General features: G+C 39.4%; 1 protein-coding gene across 3 annotated transcripts in view; it reads right to left on the reverse strand.

Moving 5' to 3' along the window:
• Nucleotides 1-14,156, reverse strand: part of LOC145536168 (transmembrane 9 superfamily member 2-like) — an 86,696-nt gene extending 72,540 nt beyond the window's left edge. For all 3 annotated transcript variants that reach the window (XM_081564911.1, XM_081564909.1, XM_081564910.1), the window contains exons 1-5: nt 13,793-14,156; nt 10,178-10,245; nt 9,009-9,102; nt 4,957-5,084; nt 3,805-3,934 (exon numbers count right to left, since the gene is read on the reverse strand). In XM_081564911.1, coding sequence (XP_081421037.1) covers nt 3,805-3,934; nt 4,957-5,084; nt 9,009-9,102; nt 10,178-10,245; nt 13,793-13,981 — 609 coding nt within the window. In that variant the 5' untranslated portion in view covers nt 13,982-14,156. The remainder of the gene's footprint in view (nt 1-3,804; nt 3,935-4,956; nt 5,085-9,008; nt 9,103-10,177; nt 10,246-13,792) is intronic.
• Nucleotides 14,157-15,363: the final 1,207 nt, after the last annotated feature.

Here is a 15,363-nt window from a genome sequence, read left to right on the forward strand (position 1 = left end):
ATTGATCAGTGCATGCGTGTGAGGTGTGCCAGTTATTGATTTATTGTGTCTCATCGCCAAATTCAAGTTCCTTGACCTCTGTGAAAATTATCTGGGCCCTTTCAGTATTTTAACTAGTTTTCCTTTGCAAGCTGGCACTGAATGAAGCTTTGTCAGTAGAGGGCGCTGGCTAGACACTACAAGAGAAAAGGTTTTTGTTTCCTGGTTGATCGAAGCTTACCGTTTCTTCACCTTCTAGTTTCTGAAGCCTCAGCATCCTCTAAGGAATAGTGGATCCAGTTATCACAGTAAAAGAGGGAAACAAAAGACACCAGGTGGAGGGGGATGAACAAGCAGAGCACAGAAGACTTTTAGGGCAGTGAAACTACTCTGTATGATATTATAACAGTGGACACATGTCATTATACATTTGTCCAAACCCATAAAATGCACACAAGAGTGAACCCTAATGTAAACTATGGGCTTTGGGTGAAATGTGTATCACATTAATTAATGTGTATCACATAGTGCTATAATGTGTATCTTCACTGTGTATCAATGAAGATTCATCAGCTGTAACAAATGTACCACATTCTGGTGAGTGATGTTGATAATGAGGGAAGCTATGCATGTGTGAGAGCAGGAGGCACCTGGGAAGTCTCTGTACCTGCCACTTCATTTTTCTTTGACCTAAAACTGCTCTAAATAATAAACCTATTTTTTAAAAAGAGATATTATGTGTGTCCTGAATAAAGAACACATCACTACCTTATCTTGCCAAAGGGATCAAACCTGAATCTAATCAAGCCACTGGATCCATCTACCAATTTCAAAGAAATCAGGGACAGAGGAAAATGTACCATTGTTTGGATGAATGATACAGGAATAGGCAAATGTATAAATCTGTGATAAATCAAATACAAAAAATGCTAATTATAGAATCTAAGTGCTGGGTAGGTGAGTGTCCACTATACAATTCACTCAACTTTTCTGTGTGTTTGAAAATGCTCCCCCCAAAAAAAGAATGCTCAGTCCATGGGGTCGCAAAGAGTCAGGACACGACTGAGTGACTTCACTTTCACTTTCATAAGAAAATATTAATAAAAGATATATAAAATGCTCAAGTCTAAACTATAGTGTTGAGAGATGTAGACTTGGGTAATAAAACTGTAAAAGAAACTCAAGGAAGTGATTAGGGTAAAAGTTAGGATCCTGGTTATTTTAGGGGACACAACAGAGTTTCAATGGGTAGGATACATAGATACCTTCTGAGGAGGCTGGCCAAATTCAATTTCTTGATCTGGCTGAGGTTTACAAAGGTGTTCCCCTTATAATAGTTAATTAAACTTTATATCTGCTCTGTGTGGTTTTCTGTTATCTGTATTTTTTTTAACAAAAAGGGTTTTTATTAAGTCCATATCCTTTGGAGAGGTCCCTGGTGGTCTAGTGGTTAGGATTCGGTGCTTTCACTGCCACGGCCATAGTTCAATCCCTGGTCAAGGAACTAAGATCCTGTAAGCTACATGACCCGGCCAAAAAAAGAACCATTCCATATAGAATTTCATCTAGAGTATCAAACACAGGCTTTATTTATCCAAATTTCTCCTGTTCATTAACTTCTCTCTTCTGCTATTTGCTGCTTTTTCTCCCACATTCCCTATGTCAATGTTTACCATTGTGAAGAATATATATCACTGGGGATATATGAGATAATCTTAGGTAGTAGATGAAAAAACAATCTGTATTCTACTGTTCTATGTACTTGAAAATAGATGAATAAAATATATAAGCACACTAAGCCTGTAATTTCTATAATTTCCTTTTAAATAAGTTTAAGTTAAATTAGAGATAAATACATATTTGCCATCTCTTTTGCAGAGCATTGTATTAACAAGTCTCCTAGACTGAGCCAGATGACTTTTGAGGTCCTTAACAAAACAATAGCTTTTGTAAAGCAATTATATTCCAGTTTTTTTTTTTTTTAGAGGAAAGAAAAACTTTTGAAAAACAAAACAATTATTTTGTTACCTACTTCTAAACTCTGTATCCCTTTTATCTCAACTTTGTTACCTCGGAGAGAGTTCTCTGCACTCCAAGAATTGGAGCTTCTGGCCTTGGTCTTCTCCTTATTCCATTCCAGATCCTTATGCTTGTCAGATCTAAAGCCGTTTGTCTTTATAGCTTTACCTTTGCTAGTAATATCTCATAAATGAAATCATACAACCTGTAAAATTTTATTTCTGGCTTCTTTCACTTAGTACAAGTTTGAGATCTCTCCATGTTGTGCATGTGTCAACAGTTTGCTCGTTTCTATTGCTGAGTTGCTGTACAAGGAATGGATACCCCATATCTTCTTCATTTACTCACCTGTTGAGGGGCATTTACGTTGTTTGCAGATGTTGGCTAACATAAATTGTTACAAATGCTTGTGTAAAAAAAAAAAAGCCCCCTTTTTCCCAGGATGTCTTTACTGAAGATAGGAGAAGAGACAGAGTTTTCATGTAACTAGGACTTTTAGTGGCCTGCTCTGATATGCTGGAATCCCTGAGACATGTATACAAACTACACCTCAGGCCCCATGAGTCTTGGTAGATATGTCAAGCCTTTGATATTAAAAAATACCTCTGAAATTTATTAAAGATTAAATAGCTATTGTTTTATATACCATGGTCACTATACTTTTTGCTATAGCTACTATAACTAGCAGTACCAAATATAACTTCCCTTCCTAAATTCATAACAATCAAACTTTAAAGAAATTTTAATAATTACAAGTGCCTCAGTTGTGGCACAAATCACCAAGGTGGTCCCTGAATGACTGAAATGCAAGAAGTACAGCCCTTTTCTCTGGAAAGAAGCAATGAAGGGTACCATCATTTAGACTCCAAAACAGAAACCTGGCAGGCAGCCTCTGCTCCTCTCTCTCCCTTCCCCTTCAGCCCATTGCTGATCCACACTGAGTCTCTCCATATAAGAAAGATTCTAAGTAGTGCTGCCCTTCCATGCCCATTCAGCCTCCATGGCAGCCCCAAGACACTTCTGTTACCCTAGGACCCAGTAGAAAACAGTTTGAGAATCGCAAGATAAATTTCAAACCGTGTGATTAGGACTTCCAAGCTAAAAAGATCTGAGTTGGAGTCCTATGTCTCCCACTTACTAGCTGTCTGCCCCTAGTCATGTCCCTTACCATCTCTGAGATTGAATTTTATCATATGTAAAGCAGCAGTAGTAGGTTCTAGCAACAGGGCTGTTTCAAGGATTAAATTAGTCACTGTGTATAGAGTGATATAACATTGTTTCTGGCTCAAAACAGGCATTCAATGTGACTTTCCTTACCACTGTATACAGGACCTCCTGCCATGATCTGGCTTCTACCTACCCCCATTTTGAGCTTCATCTCTACATGCACCCCCCAAACCCCAAACCTTATGCTGCAGACATACCCAATTACTCACAGTCCCTCAATCACAGCATGCTATTTCAGACTTCCAATCTCTTGACCACACTGATTTCCCTTCTAGAAATGCTCACCCACCCATTCATCTAACAAATACTTTTTCATCCCCTTCATTATATCCTCCTTGCTCCTTAGTCTCCTAACATAAAACATTTTATTGCATCAGTTTGCTCACAAGTCTATCTCCTACATAGGACTATGAACTTCTAGAGGGCAAGGGACCACTTGTCTTTGTATCCTCAACCTCTTAGCATAAAACGGAGACAATAGTAGGTGTCCCATTCATGTTTGTTAAGTGACTATATTAGAAAGCAAATTGTAAATGAAACAACATTCTTATATTTCTATAGTAAGTTCTCAATACTTACGTGCATGATGCAAGCATCACTGGATACGCCACTTTGGGTAACAAAGCATCCTATCGGAAATCCTGTTGTACAGTACTTATTTCCACCATTTATATCACGACACCATACCACTGGCATATTATCAATAATCCTAAATATAAATATTTTTAAGGAAAAGATTTAACAAGCAATTCATATCAAGCAATAATAACATCATCTTACATATATTTAAGTTCAGATTCTTGTTTGTTTTTGTTTTGGCCACACCACATGGCTTGCAAGATCTTAATTCCCCGACAAGGGATTGAACCCAGGCTCATGGCAGTGAAAGTGCTGAGTCCTAACCACTGGACTGCCAAGGAATTCCCCAGAAGCAGTTTTAAAATCTATTTGATATCTACCTGAAATTATATACTATTTTTTGTGACTTGGCTTTGATTAAAAATCTTAACTTATGGGGAGGAGGTGGGAGGGAGGGCTTAACAAGGAAGAGGTATATGTATACATAGAGCAGATTGATGCTATTGTACAGCAGAAACTAACACAACATTGTAAAGAAATTACATTCTAATTTATTTTTATTAATTTATTTGTACTCCAATACTTAAAAAATCTTTTTAAGAATCTGAACTTAAGGAATTCCCTGGTAGTCCAGTGGTTAGTACTCCACTCTTTCACTGCCAAGGGCCTGGGTTCAACCCCTGGTCAGGGAACTAAGATCCCACATGCCATGTGGCATGGCCAAAAAAATGAAAAAAATAAATTTTTAAAAATTCTTCCACTCACTACCCATTCAACAACTATTTACTGAACACCTGCCATATGCCAGGCACTAATACATAAATTTGTTTTCAGATAAGAAATAAAAAGGATGCTATATAAAATCTAGCAAATAAAGAAGTCACCCACAAGTTTACCAACTGTCAAACATTGTTTTTCATTCTGTTCTCTTTCCTTGAAGATGATTTTTAAATCCCCAATCAAGATTTCCCCCAATCCATTCCCAAACACCAGCATATTTTCAAAGAATGCAAACTGGTTAAGTACTTTACAGTAAAACTACTAATTTATATTATCACAACATACATTTCTCCAAAGGGAAATAAAACCCATAAAACTGCTTCTGAAGGGAATTGAAAATTTAAGTCATACTATGTCAGATGCCAAACCTACCAGTGATGTTGATAATTCAGTTGCATTCCTTTCTTCAAAAAATCCAGCTTTTTCTTTTGATCTTCCTTTGCTGTATCATAAGATTTCATACAAACTTTCACACATGTCTCTGTCTTGTTAAAGGAAAACTGTTAAGAAAGAAAATTAAAAATATTAAGAGATTTGGACTAAGTTGTATAAACCAAATGTCACAAAGTAAGCACTTTATCTTACAGATAAAACTTTTCTTCAGAGACTTCAGTATGTCATCATTCTCAACACTATTTCCTCTACACTTCAGTACACATCTGAAATAATTAAAGTAGACACACACACACATAGACACACACTGCTTTCAAGAGAACCTGCCTTCTTCAGTACTATATAAGGTGGGGTATAAAATCCACTGCAGCTTTCTATAAATTACCCTGATCTAGAACACTTCACTTAAAACTGGTAATAAAATTGGTTGTAGTGATGGTTATATAACTCTATGAATATACTAAAAAGCACTGAAATGGACACTTATGAGTGGGTGAATTATTTGGCATGCAAATGATCCCTCAATAAAGGTGTTACCAAAAAATGATAAGAAAATATTTGAAACTTTTAATGTGAAATCTCTTATTTACAAAGTCTGGCCACTGGAGATGACCAAGGTGAAATACTAGTGTTATTAATCAGAAAACAATGAGCAAGAATAAACAATGAAAATCCAACACCTGATATCCTGAAATCATACAATATTAAACCCAAACTGAGTTGAACTGTCATGTTTCTTCAGTGCAAAGCATAGCATTTCTTGAAACGGTGCACTTTTCTTTTAGTACAATGGTACAATAGGGGGAGTGTGTGCAACTTTAATCATCAAAAAGCAAATGCCTGACACACAGACCAATGGAACAGATCAACAGAGAACCTAGGAATTACACCTACACAACTAGGCCCAAGTGATTTTTTTTTTACAAAGGTGCAAAAGCAAGTCAGTGGAGAAAGAACTGAAATTGTTGAAAAGATCTTTTCCGCAAATGGTACTGAAGTAATTGCACACCTACAGGGCAGCAGCAGTAGCAGGCCAAAAAAGAAAGAAAAAAAAAAATTTCAACCCAAACCTCACAACCTTATACAAAAAATAATTCAAAATGGATCACAGACTTAAAGATATAAAGCTAAATTATAAAACTTTTAGAAGAAAGCATATAAAAAAGTTTTTAGGCCCAAAGGCTATACAAAGTCTTCTTAGACTAGACACCAGAAGCATGATTCATAAAAGGAAAACTTGATTATTGGACCACATAAAATTTAAAGTATTTGCTTCATGAAAGACCCTAATAAGAAGTCAAAAAAACAAGTCACAGACAAGCAGAAACTATTTGCAAATGACTGTTGCAACAAAGGAATCATAACTAGAATACATAAAGAATTCTGAAAACTAAACAGAAAAAGAACAGTAAATGGAGAACTTTAGGGAGACTTGTGCTGATAGAACTATGCTATGTATTGACTGTGGTAGTAGGTACACAAATCTGCATCTGCTGCTGCTGCTACTAAGTCACTTCAGTCGTGTTCAACTCTGTGCGACCTCATAGACAGCAGCCCACCAGGCTCCGCCATCCCTGGGATTCTCCAGGCAAGAACACTGGAGTGGGTTGCCATTTCCTTCTCCAGTGCATGAAAGGGAAAAGTGAAAGTGAAGTCGCTCAGTCGTGTCCGACTCTTGGCGACCCTATGGACTGCAGTCTACCAGGCTCCTCTGTCCATGGGATTTTCCAGGCAAGAGTACTGGAGTGGGGTGACACTGCCTACTCCAAAATCTGCATCACACACACACAAATAAGTGCATGTAAAACTAGTGAAATCTGAATAAGCTCTGTGCATTATCCAATGTTAATTCCCTGGTTTTGCTGTCATACTGTAGTTATACAAGATGTTGTTGTTGTCAGTCACTCAGTCGTGTCCAACTCTTTGTGACCCCATGGACTGCAGTACTCCAGACTTCCCTGTACTTCACTCTCTCCCAGAGTTTACTCAAACTCATGTCCATTGAGTCACTGATGCTATCTAACCTCTGCCACCCTCTTCTCCTTTTAACGTGCAAGATGTTACCATTGGGCAAACCTGGGCAAATCGTACATGAGACCTCCCTGTTCATTCTTCTGTCATTTCCTGTGAATCTGTAATTACTTCAAAATAAAAAGTTGTAAAACAGGCTAATGCCTGATGGTTTCACATATATGGATCAAATTATACACTTTCAATAGGTGTAGTTTATTGTACTTCAGTTATACTTCCATGAAGTTGGGAAAAAAAGAAGAAAAAAATTAGTGCCTTCCTAATAATAACTGCTCATGAAAACATCTTTATTCTATGCTCAAATCTATTAAGATATTGAGGGCAATATCAATAGACACTGAGAGTCCAATTATATCTACTTATATCACCCTACCGAAAATATATAAGAACAAAAAATTAAACTTTTTCTCTTTATGAAGCAAAAATAAAATGTGAAAGGCAAAATCCTTGTGTGGAACCACCAACTACTGCAGAAAGCTTAGAGAACATAGAGTCATCCTGCAGTATCAGTCATTGTGCTCAGTCTCTGAGTCATGTCTGACTCTCTATGACCCCATGAACTATAGCCCACCAGGCTCCTCTGTCCAGGGAATTTTCCAGGCAAAAATACTGGAGTGGGTTGCCATTTCCTTCACTGGGGGATCTTCCCAATCCAGGGATCAAAATTGTGTCTATTGCTTCTCCTGCATTGTCATGCTGATTCTTTACCACTAGCGCCACCTGGGAAGTCCAGTGAAGTATATATCAAAGTATCAGTGGAAGATATCAAGATCCACAGATGCCAAAATCCACCATTGCCCAAGTCCCTCATATAAAATGGTGGAGTATACACATATGGGGTTTCCCAGGTGGCGCTAGTGGTAAAGAACCCGCCTGCCAATGCAGGAGACAGAAGAGACACTGGTTCCATTTCTGGGTCAGGAAGATCCCCTGGAGGATGGCATGCCAACCCACTTCAGTATTCTTGCCTGAAAAATACCATGGATAGAAGAGCCTGGTGGGCTACAGTCCAGAGGGGCACAAAGAGTCTGACACGACTGAGGTGACTTGGCATGCATGCATACGCATATAACTTATACACATCCTCCCCTATATAGGTGACCCTTGAACAATGCAGAGGTTAGGGGATCAACTCTCCGTGAAGCTGAAAATCTACCTACAACTTATAGTTGGCCTTCCACATAGATGGTTCCTCTGAATGAGATTCCACATCCACAGATTCAGCCAACCATAGATCATATAGTGAAAAAAAAATCTGGGTATAAGTAGACCCCACACTGTTCAAACTTGTGTTGTTCAAGGGTCAATTGTACTTCAAATCATCTCTAGATTACCTATAGTACTTAATATACAATGTAAATGCTGTGTAACTAGTTTTAAGCATAATGTAAATACTGTGTAAATTCTAGTTTTGCTTTTGGGGACTCTGGAATTTTTTTACCTGAATATTTTTGATTCTCAGTTGGTTGAATCTTCAGATGCAGAACCCTCAGATTTGGAGGGCTGACTATATTAATGCATTCTTTGGCAACACCAGATTCTACCTCCTTTCCTCTTTCTTTTCCTTTTAAAGCAAAGACTCTTTGGTATGACTGCTGACCCTTGAACAACTACAAGTTTGAACTGCCCAGGTCCATTCTTATATGTGGATTTTTTTCAATAAATATACAGCAGACCCTCTGTATCTGTAGGTTCAACATCCACGTATTCAACAAACTGTGGATGGCAGATGGAAAACTTAATACGTGAACCATGGTTCATTCAATCTACAGATGCAGAACCTGCCTGTATGGAGGGCTGACTATGGGACTTTGAGCATATGCGGATTTTTTCATCCACAGTGGGCCCTGGGACCAACTTCTCATGGATACTGACAGACAACTCTGTATGTAGTCAGTTCTGAGAAGACTCATTTTCTTTTTTTTTTTTTTTCTTTTTTTCTTTTTTTTTTCTTAAGACTCATTTTAAAATAAAATTTAAAATAAGATCAACTGAATAACCTCATAAGGAGATGATGTTATTCTTTCTCCAAACAATACTTGTCCGAGATTTTCAGAAGGGCTTTTCTTTTTGAAGTCATGACAGAAATCAAATCTAAAAAAAGACAAGTTTAAGTAAGGTTAAAAAAAATTCAACAAAGAAATCAGTCCTTATCATTTATCTAGCTGCTCCATCTTTCACGGAAGATTCTATGTTTCTCTTTAAATTGTTTTAACTTCTGATAATTATGAATTCATGATTCAAAAAGCTCATGGTACTGCTCTTGACTTTTGTAATGTAGGTAATCACAATCAGAAGGAAACCAACACTATTTTTAGAGTTAAACTTCAAATGACATGTAAGCACAAATAAGGAAATCATGGCTTAAAGTCTGTACTGATTCTAACCTGAGACATTTAGAAACTGTAATTATCAGTTCTGACAAAAGGGGAATTAAAAAAAGCCCCCAAACACATTCTCACATATTCACAAATCAAATGGTTACTAACTGAAAAGAATCACAACTAACCTTTAAGTAAATTTGCATGTAAAATGGTTTAGGTAGAAGATAAAATAAATAGTAGGCCTGAGTAATATTTTTAATACTCATACTAACACCCTACATTTACACCTGGTATTTTAATGAAAATGAGACCTGATTTTATTTCTGCTTAATTAGAGGCAGTAAAGCAATACCAAAGGAAACTATGATCATTTTTTTCCCAAGAAGTGCATCATTTGTTGTTATTGTCAAATGAATGATCATAATTAATCTTCAATATGTAATAACTACTACTCACTACTAAACTAAGCACCTTCATCCATTAAAATCTTAGTAGAAACCCACCTATTTGATGCTTTAGAAATAAGGTACAACTGCAAAGATGTTTTTTCAAAGTTAAAAGTGTAGCAAATTTATAATTTGCCTTTCTTAGACAAAAAAATCAAGAATGGAAACTTCCTAATCTTTTAAGCATTTGTCTCATATTGAAAGTTCCCTATTCTAATCATTTTTTCCTGTTACCTTTATTATACTATTACCACCGCATTTCTTAATATACCCATGGCTTGCATTCACTAACTTTAAAAACTGATGGCACATCTTAACAGTATTATATCATAATTGTGATATAAATTAATCACAATTATATCAACTATATCAGATATAATTATAATGCTTATAACTTACGTATTATATTCATAAGGCAGCACAGACTCCACTGAGTCCAATCTGTTTACATACACTTCTATTGATGACTGCAAGAAGAAAAAAAAACACATTAATTAATAATACAAAGTAAAATAAGGTAGCACTTGCAAAATACATATTGAAGTAACTGAAAGGCAATTGGGTTTATTACTCCCATCAATTTATAACTGTCTATTTATAAATTTATAACTTAGTATAGTGTTATACATTTATAAAACAGTACAGTTATAAATTTTAACACAGTATAGCTATAAATTCATAACATTTCATTTATCTGGCATCATCAGGGTCTCTGAACATATGAATTTTTCAGATACCTCAGCCATTCTTAACCTTTTTTAATCATAGAACCCTTTGAGAATACGATGAAAACTATGGCCCCTCTCCCCAAAAAAGCACACACGTTCACCAAATTCCCTATTCAACTTTAAGAGGCTTCATAGGGACCCTAGCATCCATGGAACTCAAGAACTTGAAATAATTAAGCTACCTGCATAAGTGTGTTTTTTTGCATTATTTTAACTATTTTTATATTATTCTAAAATACACTTCACTCTTTCCTATCTTAAACAGAACATTATGATCACAATTTAACCTTCCTTGATGACTCAGGGTCATTTTGAGCATCAGCTATTGCACTTGCTTTGACTCTCTGACATCTTCAGGATCAAGTGAAACGAGAAGAGTTATTTGGCCAAAAACTGAATGGCAAGAGATGATTACTCACACCCCCGCTACCCACATCCCCTCAACTCTACCAAAGAATATAAACTTGTTTGTAAAGATTTTATGTCTCTTTCCTTATGGCTGTTGCTGTCATTAACATGTATACTATGATTTTATTTTGGTAAAAAGAAAATACACGTGAACTCTCATTCACTCCTGGTTGGGAATGTAAAATGGTATGGCTACTTTGGAAGACAGTTTAGCAGTTTCTCACAAAACTAAATATACTCTTACCACATGATCCAGGAATTTTGCTCCTTGGTATTTACTCAAAACAATTGAAAACATGTCCACACAAAAAACTTACACACAATGTTTATGGAAGCTTTATTCATCATTGTCAAAATTTGGAAGCAACCAAGGTGTCCTTTAGTAAATGAACAGATAAATGTACTGTGGCACATCTAGACAATGGAATATTATTCAGCACTAAAAAGAAATGAACTAGTCCACTATGAAAAGACATGAAAGAGACTTTAATCATATTATTGTGTGAAAGATGCCAAGCTGAAAAGGCTACATACTGTATGATTCCAACTATGTGACATTCTGGAAAAGGCAGAAGTGTAGAGACAATAAATACATCACTGGTTGTCATGAGTTAAAGGGACATTAGGATAAGCGAGCAGAGAACATAGAGGATTTTTAGGGTAGTGAAATTACCCTGTATGATATTATAATGATGGATACACATCACTATACATGTGTTCAAACTCATAGGATGTACACTACTAAGATTAAACTGTAACATAAACTATGGACTTTAGGTGATAATGTTATTCAGTGCAGGTTCACCAACTATAAGAAATGTACCTCTGGTGGGGTGTTAATAATGGGAGAGGCTATGCCTGTGTGGGGGCCAAGGCATATGGTAACTCTATACACTCTCTGCTCAATTCTGCTGCGAATCTAAAACTGCTCAAAAAATTAAAGCTTATTGAAAGTATAAATGTGCACTGTTGTTCAATCGCTCAGTTGTGTCCGACTCTTTGTGACTCCATGGACTGCAGCACACCAGGCTTCCCTGTCCTTCACTGTCTCCCAGAGTTTACTCAAATTCATGTTCACTGAGTCGGTGATGCCATCCAACCATCTCATCTCACTACCCGATTTCTGCCTATCTGAAATCAAGAGGCCAGACACTATCTGATTTCAGCTAATCGGAAATCAAGAGGCTGGACACTATTGAATTTGGGAAGTTTGGCATGCTAAACATAAAATGAGAGACTCACCAAAGGAAAGAAGGTACAACCTCAGAATCAAAAGTAGAACACATTCAAGGAAGCAAGTAAATCTAAAAAAAAAGAGCTTACAAAAAAGAAATTCCAGATATTTGATATGGTTAAAGATTATATTATTTTTGCTAGGAAGTCTGCTGAAATAAAGAGCCAGAACTAGGCATTACCAGAGAAAAGGCAGGTATAAAATAATTTTTAATGCCATTTCTTACTTACTGTATTTGGCAAGATGATGGCTCAAAACACTACTATCAATACTTCTCACAGGAAAAGGCAAACTCCAGGTTTTAAGTGCAAATTTGCTGCACCTAGACCTGGTCTCTAAAAACCCCAACTTTCAACTTGTTAAGTCTGTAGTCAAACCACACCTAGCACTGTTTTAGCTCTAAAGCCTTTGCGGTTCCTTCTACCAAAACATTGCTCACACACTTGACAGGCAACTTGAGATCAGAAAATGTCTTACTATTCATGAATACTTTTTGAATGGATTGCTTGCAAAAATTTTACAGTGAGTTTCTAGTTTTAAAAAATAAGGCTGCCAAGGAAGGAAGTCAAAAATTTATCAGGGAGTTTGTGGACGTGTGGAAGAGGAACTGAGCAAGAAATCTCTGGCTAAAGAAAACTCATAATGATAATGGTCACCACTTATTGAAAGCTTACCATGCGCCAGATGTTTTTTTCAGTGCTTTTCATACCTTGTCTCATTTTATTCTCACAAGTCTGAGAGGTAAATATTCTCTTGCTGTTTGCAGAAACGGCCCAAGGGAAACCAACATGAATTAACAAGAATTAAACAGGTAAAAGTCTGAGACCACAGGAGTGAGGAGTGACACACATATGGTGTGACTATACGGAACATCAAGTGAGAAGTGTGTCTTGAAAGGCAGATTGTATAAGGGGGACAACAGGAAGGGGAAGTGGGGGAGAAGGCAATACGTAGCGGAAGAGGAAGGAACCACCGGAAGAGGAAGGAACCACCGGAAGAGGAAGGAACCACCGAGACGAAGGGGAGGGGCTATGACGGGAGGAGCTATGAGAGGGGAGGGGCTACGACGGGGCGGGGCTATTACGGGAGGAGCTATGAGAGGGGAGGGGCTACAACGGGGAGGGGCTATGACGGGGAGGAGCTATGTCAGGGGAGGGGCTATAACGGGGGAGGAGCTATGGCAGGGAGGGGCTATGACGAGAAGGAGCTATGACGGGGGAGGAGCAACCAATTGGGAGGGGGGGAGGTTGGAACCACTTGCGGGATCTTTGAGGGAGTAGGCGGGACCAAGCAGGAGCAGGAACTAGGGGGACCGAGATAAGGAAGGGGCGGGGCCAAGGGGAGGGCGGGGGCAAAATGGAGGGCGGAACCTAGGGGAAGAGGGGAAGGGAGGGGCTGAGCTGAGAGGGAGGGGACGAGAGGGGAGGGGCTGAGCCGAGAGGGAGAGAAAGAGGATCAAGGGGAGTAGATCTGGATCCGTCAAGTGCGAGGCTCTGCAATCGAGACCCTGAGACACACCCACAGAGGGGGCTTAGGCATTCTGGGTAGAGTCAGAGAGCTCTCAGCACTGGTCGGCCCCGGTGTGCCCGATACTCCAACCCGAAGCCTTCCCCTCACATCTCACTTCCTCCCTCTAGTCCTCACCTGACAGTAATTGGTCTCTCCGTTCACTTCGCAGAAATTGACTTGCGCCAACCCAGGAAGATAGAAAGCGGTGGAGCTGGCGGTCTGAAGCCCCAGGATCAGTCCCAGCCCCAGCAACCCCCTGAGCCCGGGGAGGGTGGGCCATAGGCTCCAGTGGTTGGTTCCCAGGCAGAAACCACGAGTACTCATTTTAGTAGCCGGTTCTGCGCTGGGGACACACACCAAGGGCGTGATTGGACCCAATGGAGAGAAGAAGCGGAAATGATAAGAACAGTAAACGGACAGAAGAGAGCCCAGACCGGCTAGTGAGACTTAGCACTCTGGGGAAGGCCACCTGTTCAGGCGAGATACTGGCTTGGAACTCGGTTGCTAGGCGACCTGGCTGCCTTTATGAGGGCGCGCGCGCACGCGCGCGCGTGCCGTACGCATGCGTGATGGCCCTGCTACGTCTTCCCCCGCCCTCCCCCTCTGCTCCCCCCTCCCCCCCGCTCCCCCTTCCCCACCCCTTCCCCTCCTCCCAGCATCCCCTGCGGAACACGTTCCCGCGGTTTGGGCGGCTTCTTGCGCGCCTCCTTCAGAGGTTCCTCGCTGAGTCTGGAAGGAGGGTGCAGGGTGGGGGAATGGTTGCGAGGTGTGGATGCAGTCTGAGAGATTTCAACTTTCCAACATCCCAGAGTCTGGCATCCTCTTGATTTTGCCTCTCAGCACCAAAGTAGCAGGGTTACCGGGCGTTAAGCCGCCCGGCCATCTTCAGGTCTTGCTGCAGGTGGGTGGAAGGGAGAAGACGGAATTCCTGGACCTTGTTGCCCACTATGATTATTATTACGGGCTTGAAATGCAGCTAATCCAAAACTGATGTTCTGTAAGTGTATATTGCATGTTACTGTTGTTCAGTCGCTAAGTCGTGTCAGTCTGCAAGCCCAGGGACTGCAGCACACCAGGCTTCTCTGTCCTCCGCTCTCCCGGAGCTTGCTCAAGTTCATGTCCATTGAATCCGTGATCCCATCCAACCATCTCATCCTCTGTCATCCCCTTCTACTCCTGCCCTCAATCTTTCCCAGCATCAGGGTCTTTTCAAATGAGTCAGCTCTTCACATCAAATGACCAAAGTATTGGAGCTTCAGCTTCAGCATCAGTCCTTTCACTGAATATTCAGGGCTGATTTCCTTTAGGATTGATTGGTTTGATCTTGCTGTCCAAGGGACTCGCAAGAGTCTTCAGCACCACAGTTCAAAAGCACCAATTCTTCTGCACTCAGCTTTCTTTATAGTCCAACTCTCACATCCATACATGACTACTGGAAAAGCCATAGCTTTGACTATAGAGACCTTTGTCAGCAAAGTGATGTCTCTGCTTTTTAATATGCGGTCTGGGTTTGTCATTTTCCTTCCAAGGAGCAAGTGTCTTTTAATTTCATGGCTGCAGTCACCGTCTGCAGTAATTTAAGAGTCCAAGAAAATAAAATCTGTCACTGCTTCTACTTTTTCCCCTTCTATTTGCCATTAAGGGATGGGACTAGATGCCATGATCTTAGTTTTGTTTAATATTGAGTTTCAAGCCAGTTTTTTCCC

Source organism: Giraffa tippelskirchi, chromosome X (genome assembly GCF_054371585.1).
Source record: "Giraffa tippelskirchi isolate mGirTip1 chromosome X, T2T-mGirTip1v1.2.pri, whole genome shotgun sequence".
Classification (NCBI taxonomy): domain Eukaryota; kingdom Metazoa; phylum Chordata; class Mammalia; order Artiodactyla; family Giraffidae; genus Giraffa; species Giraffa tippelskirchi.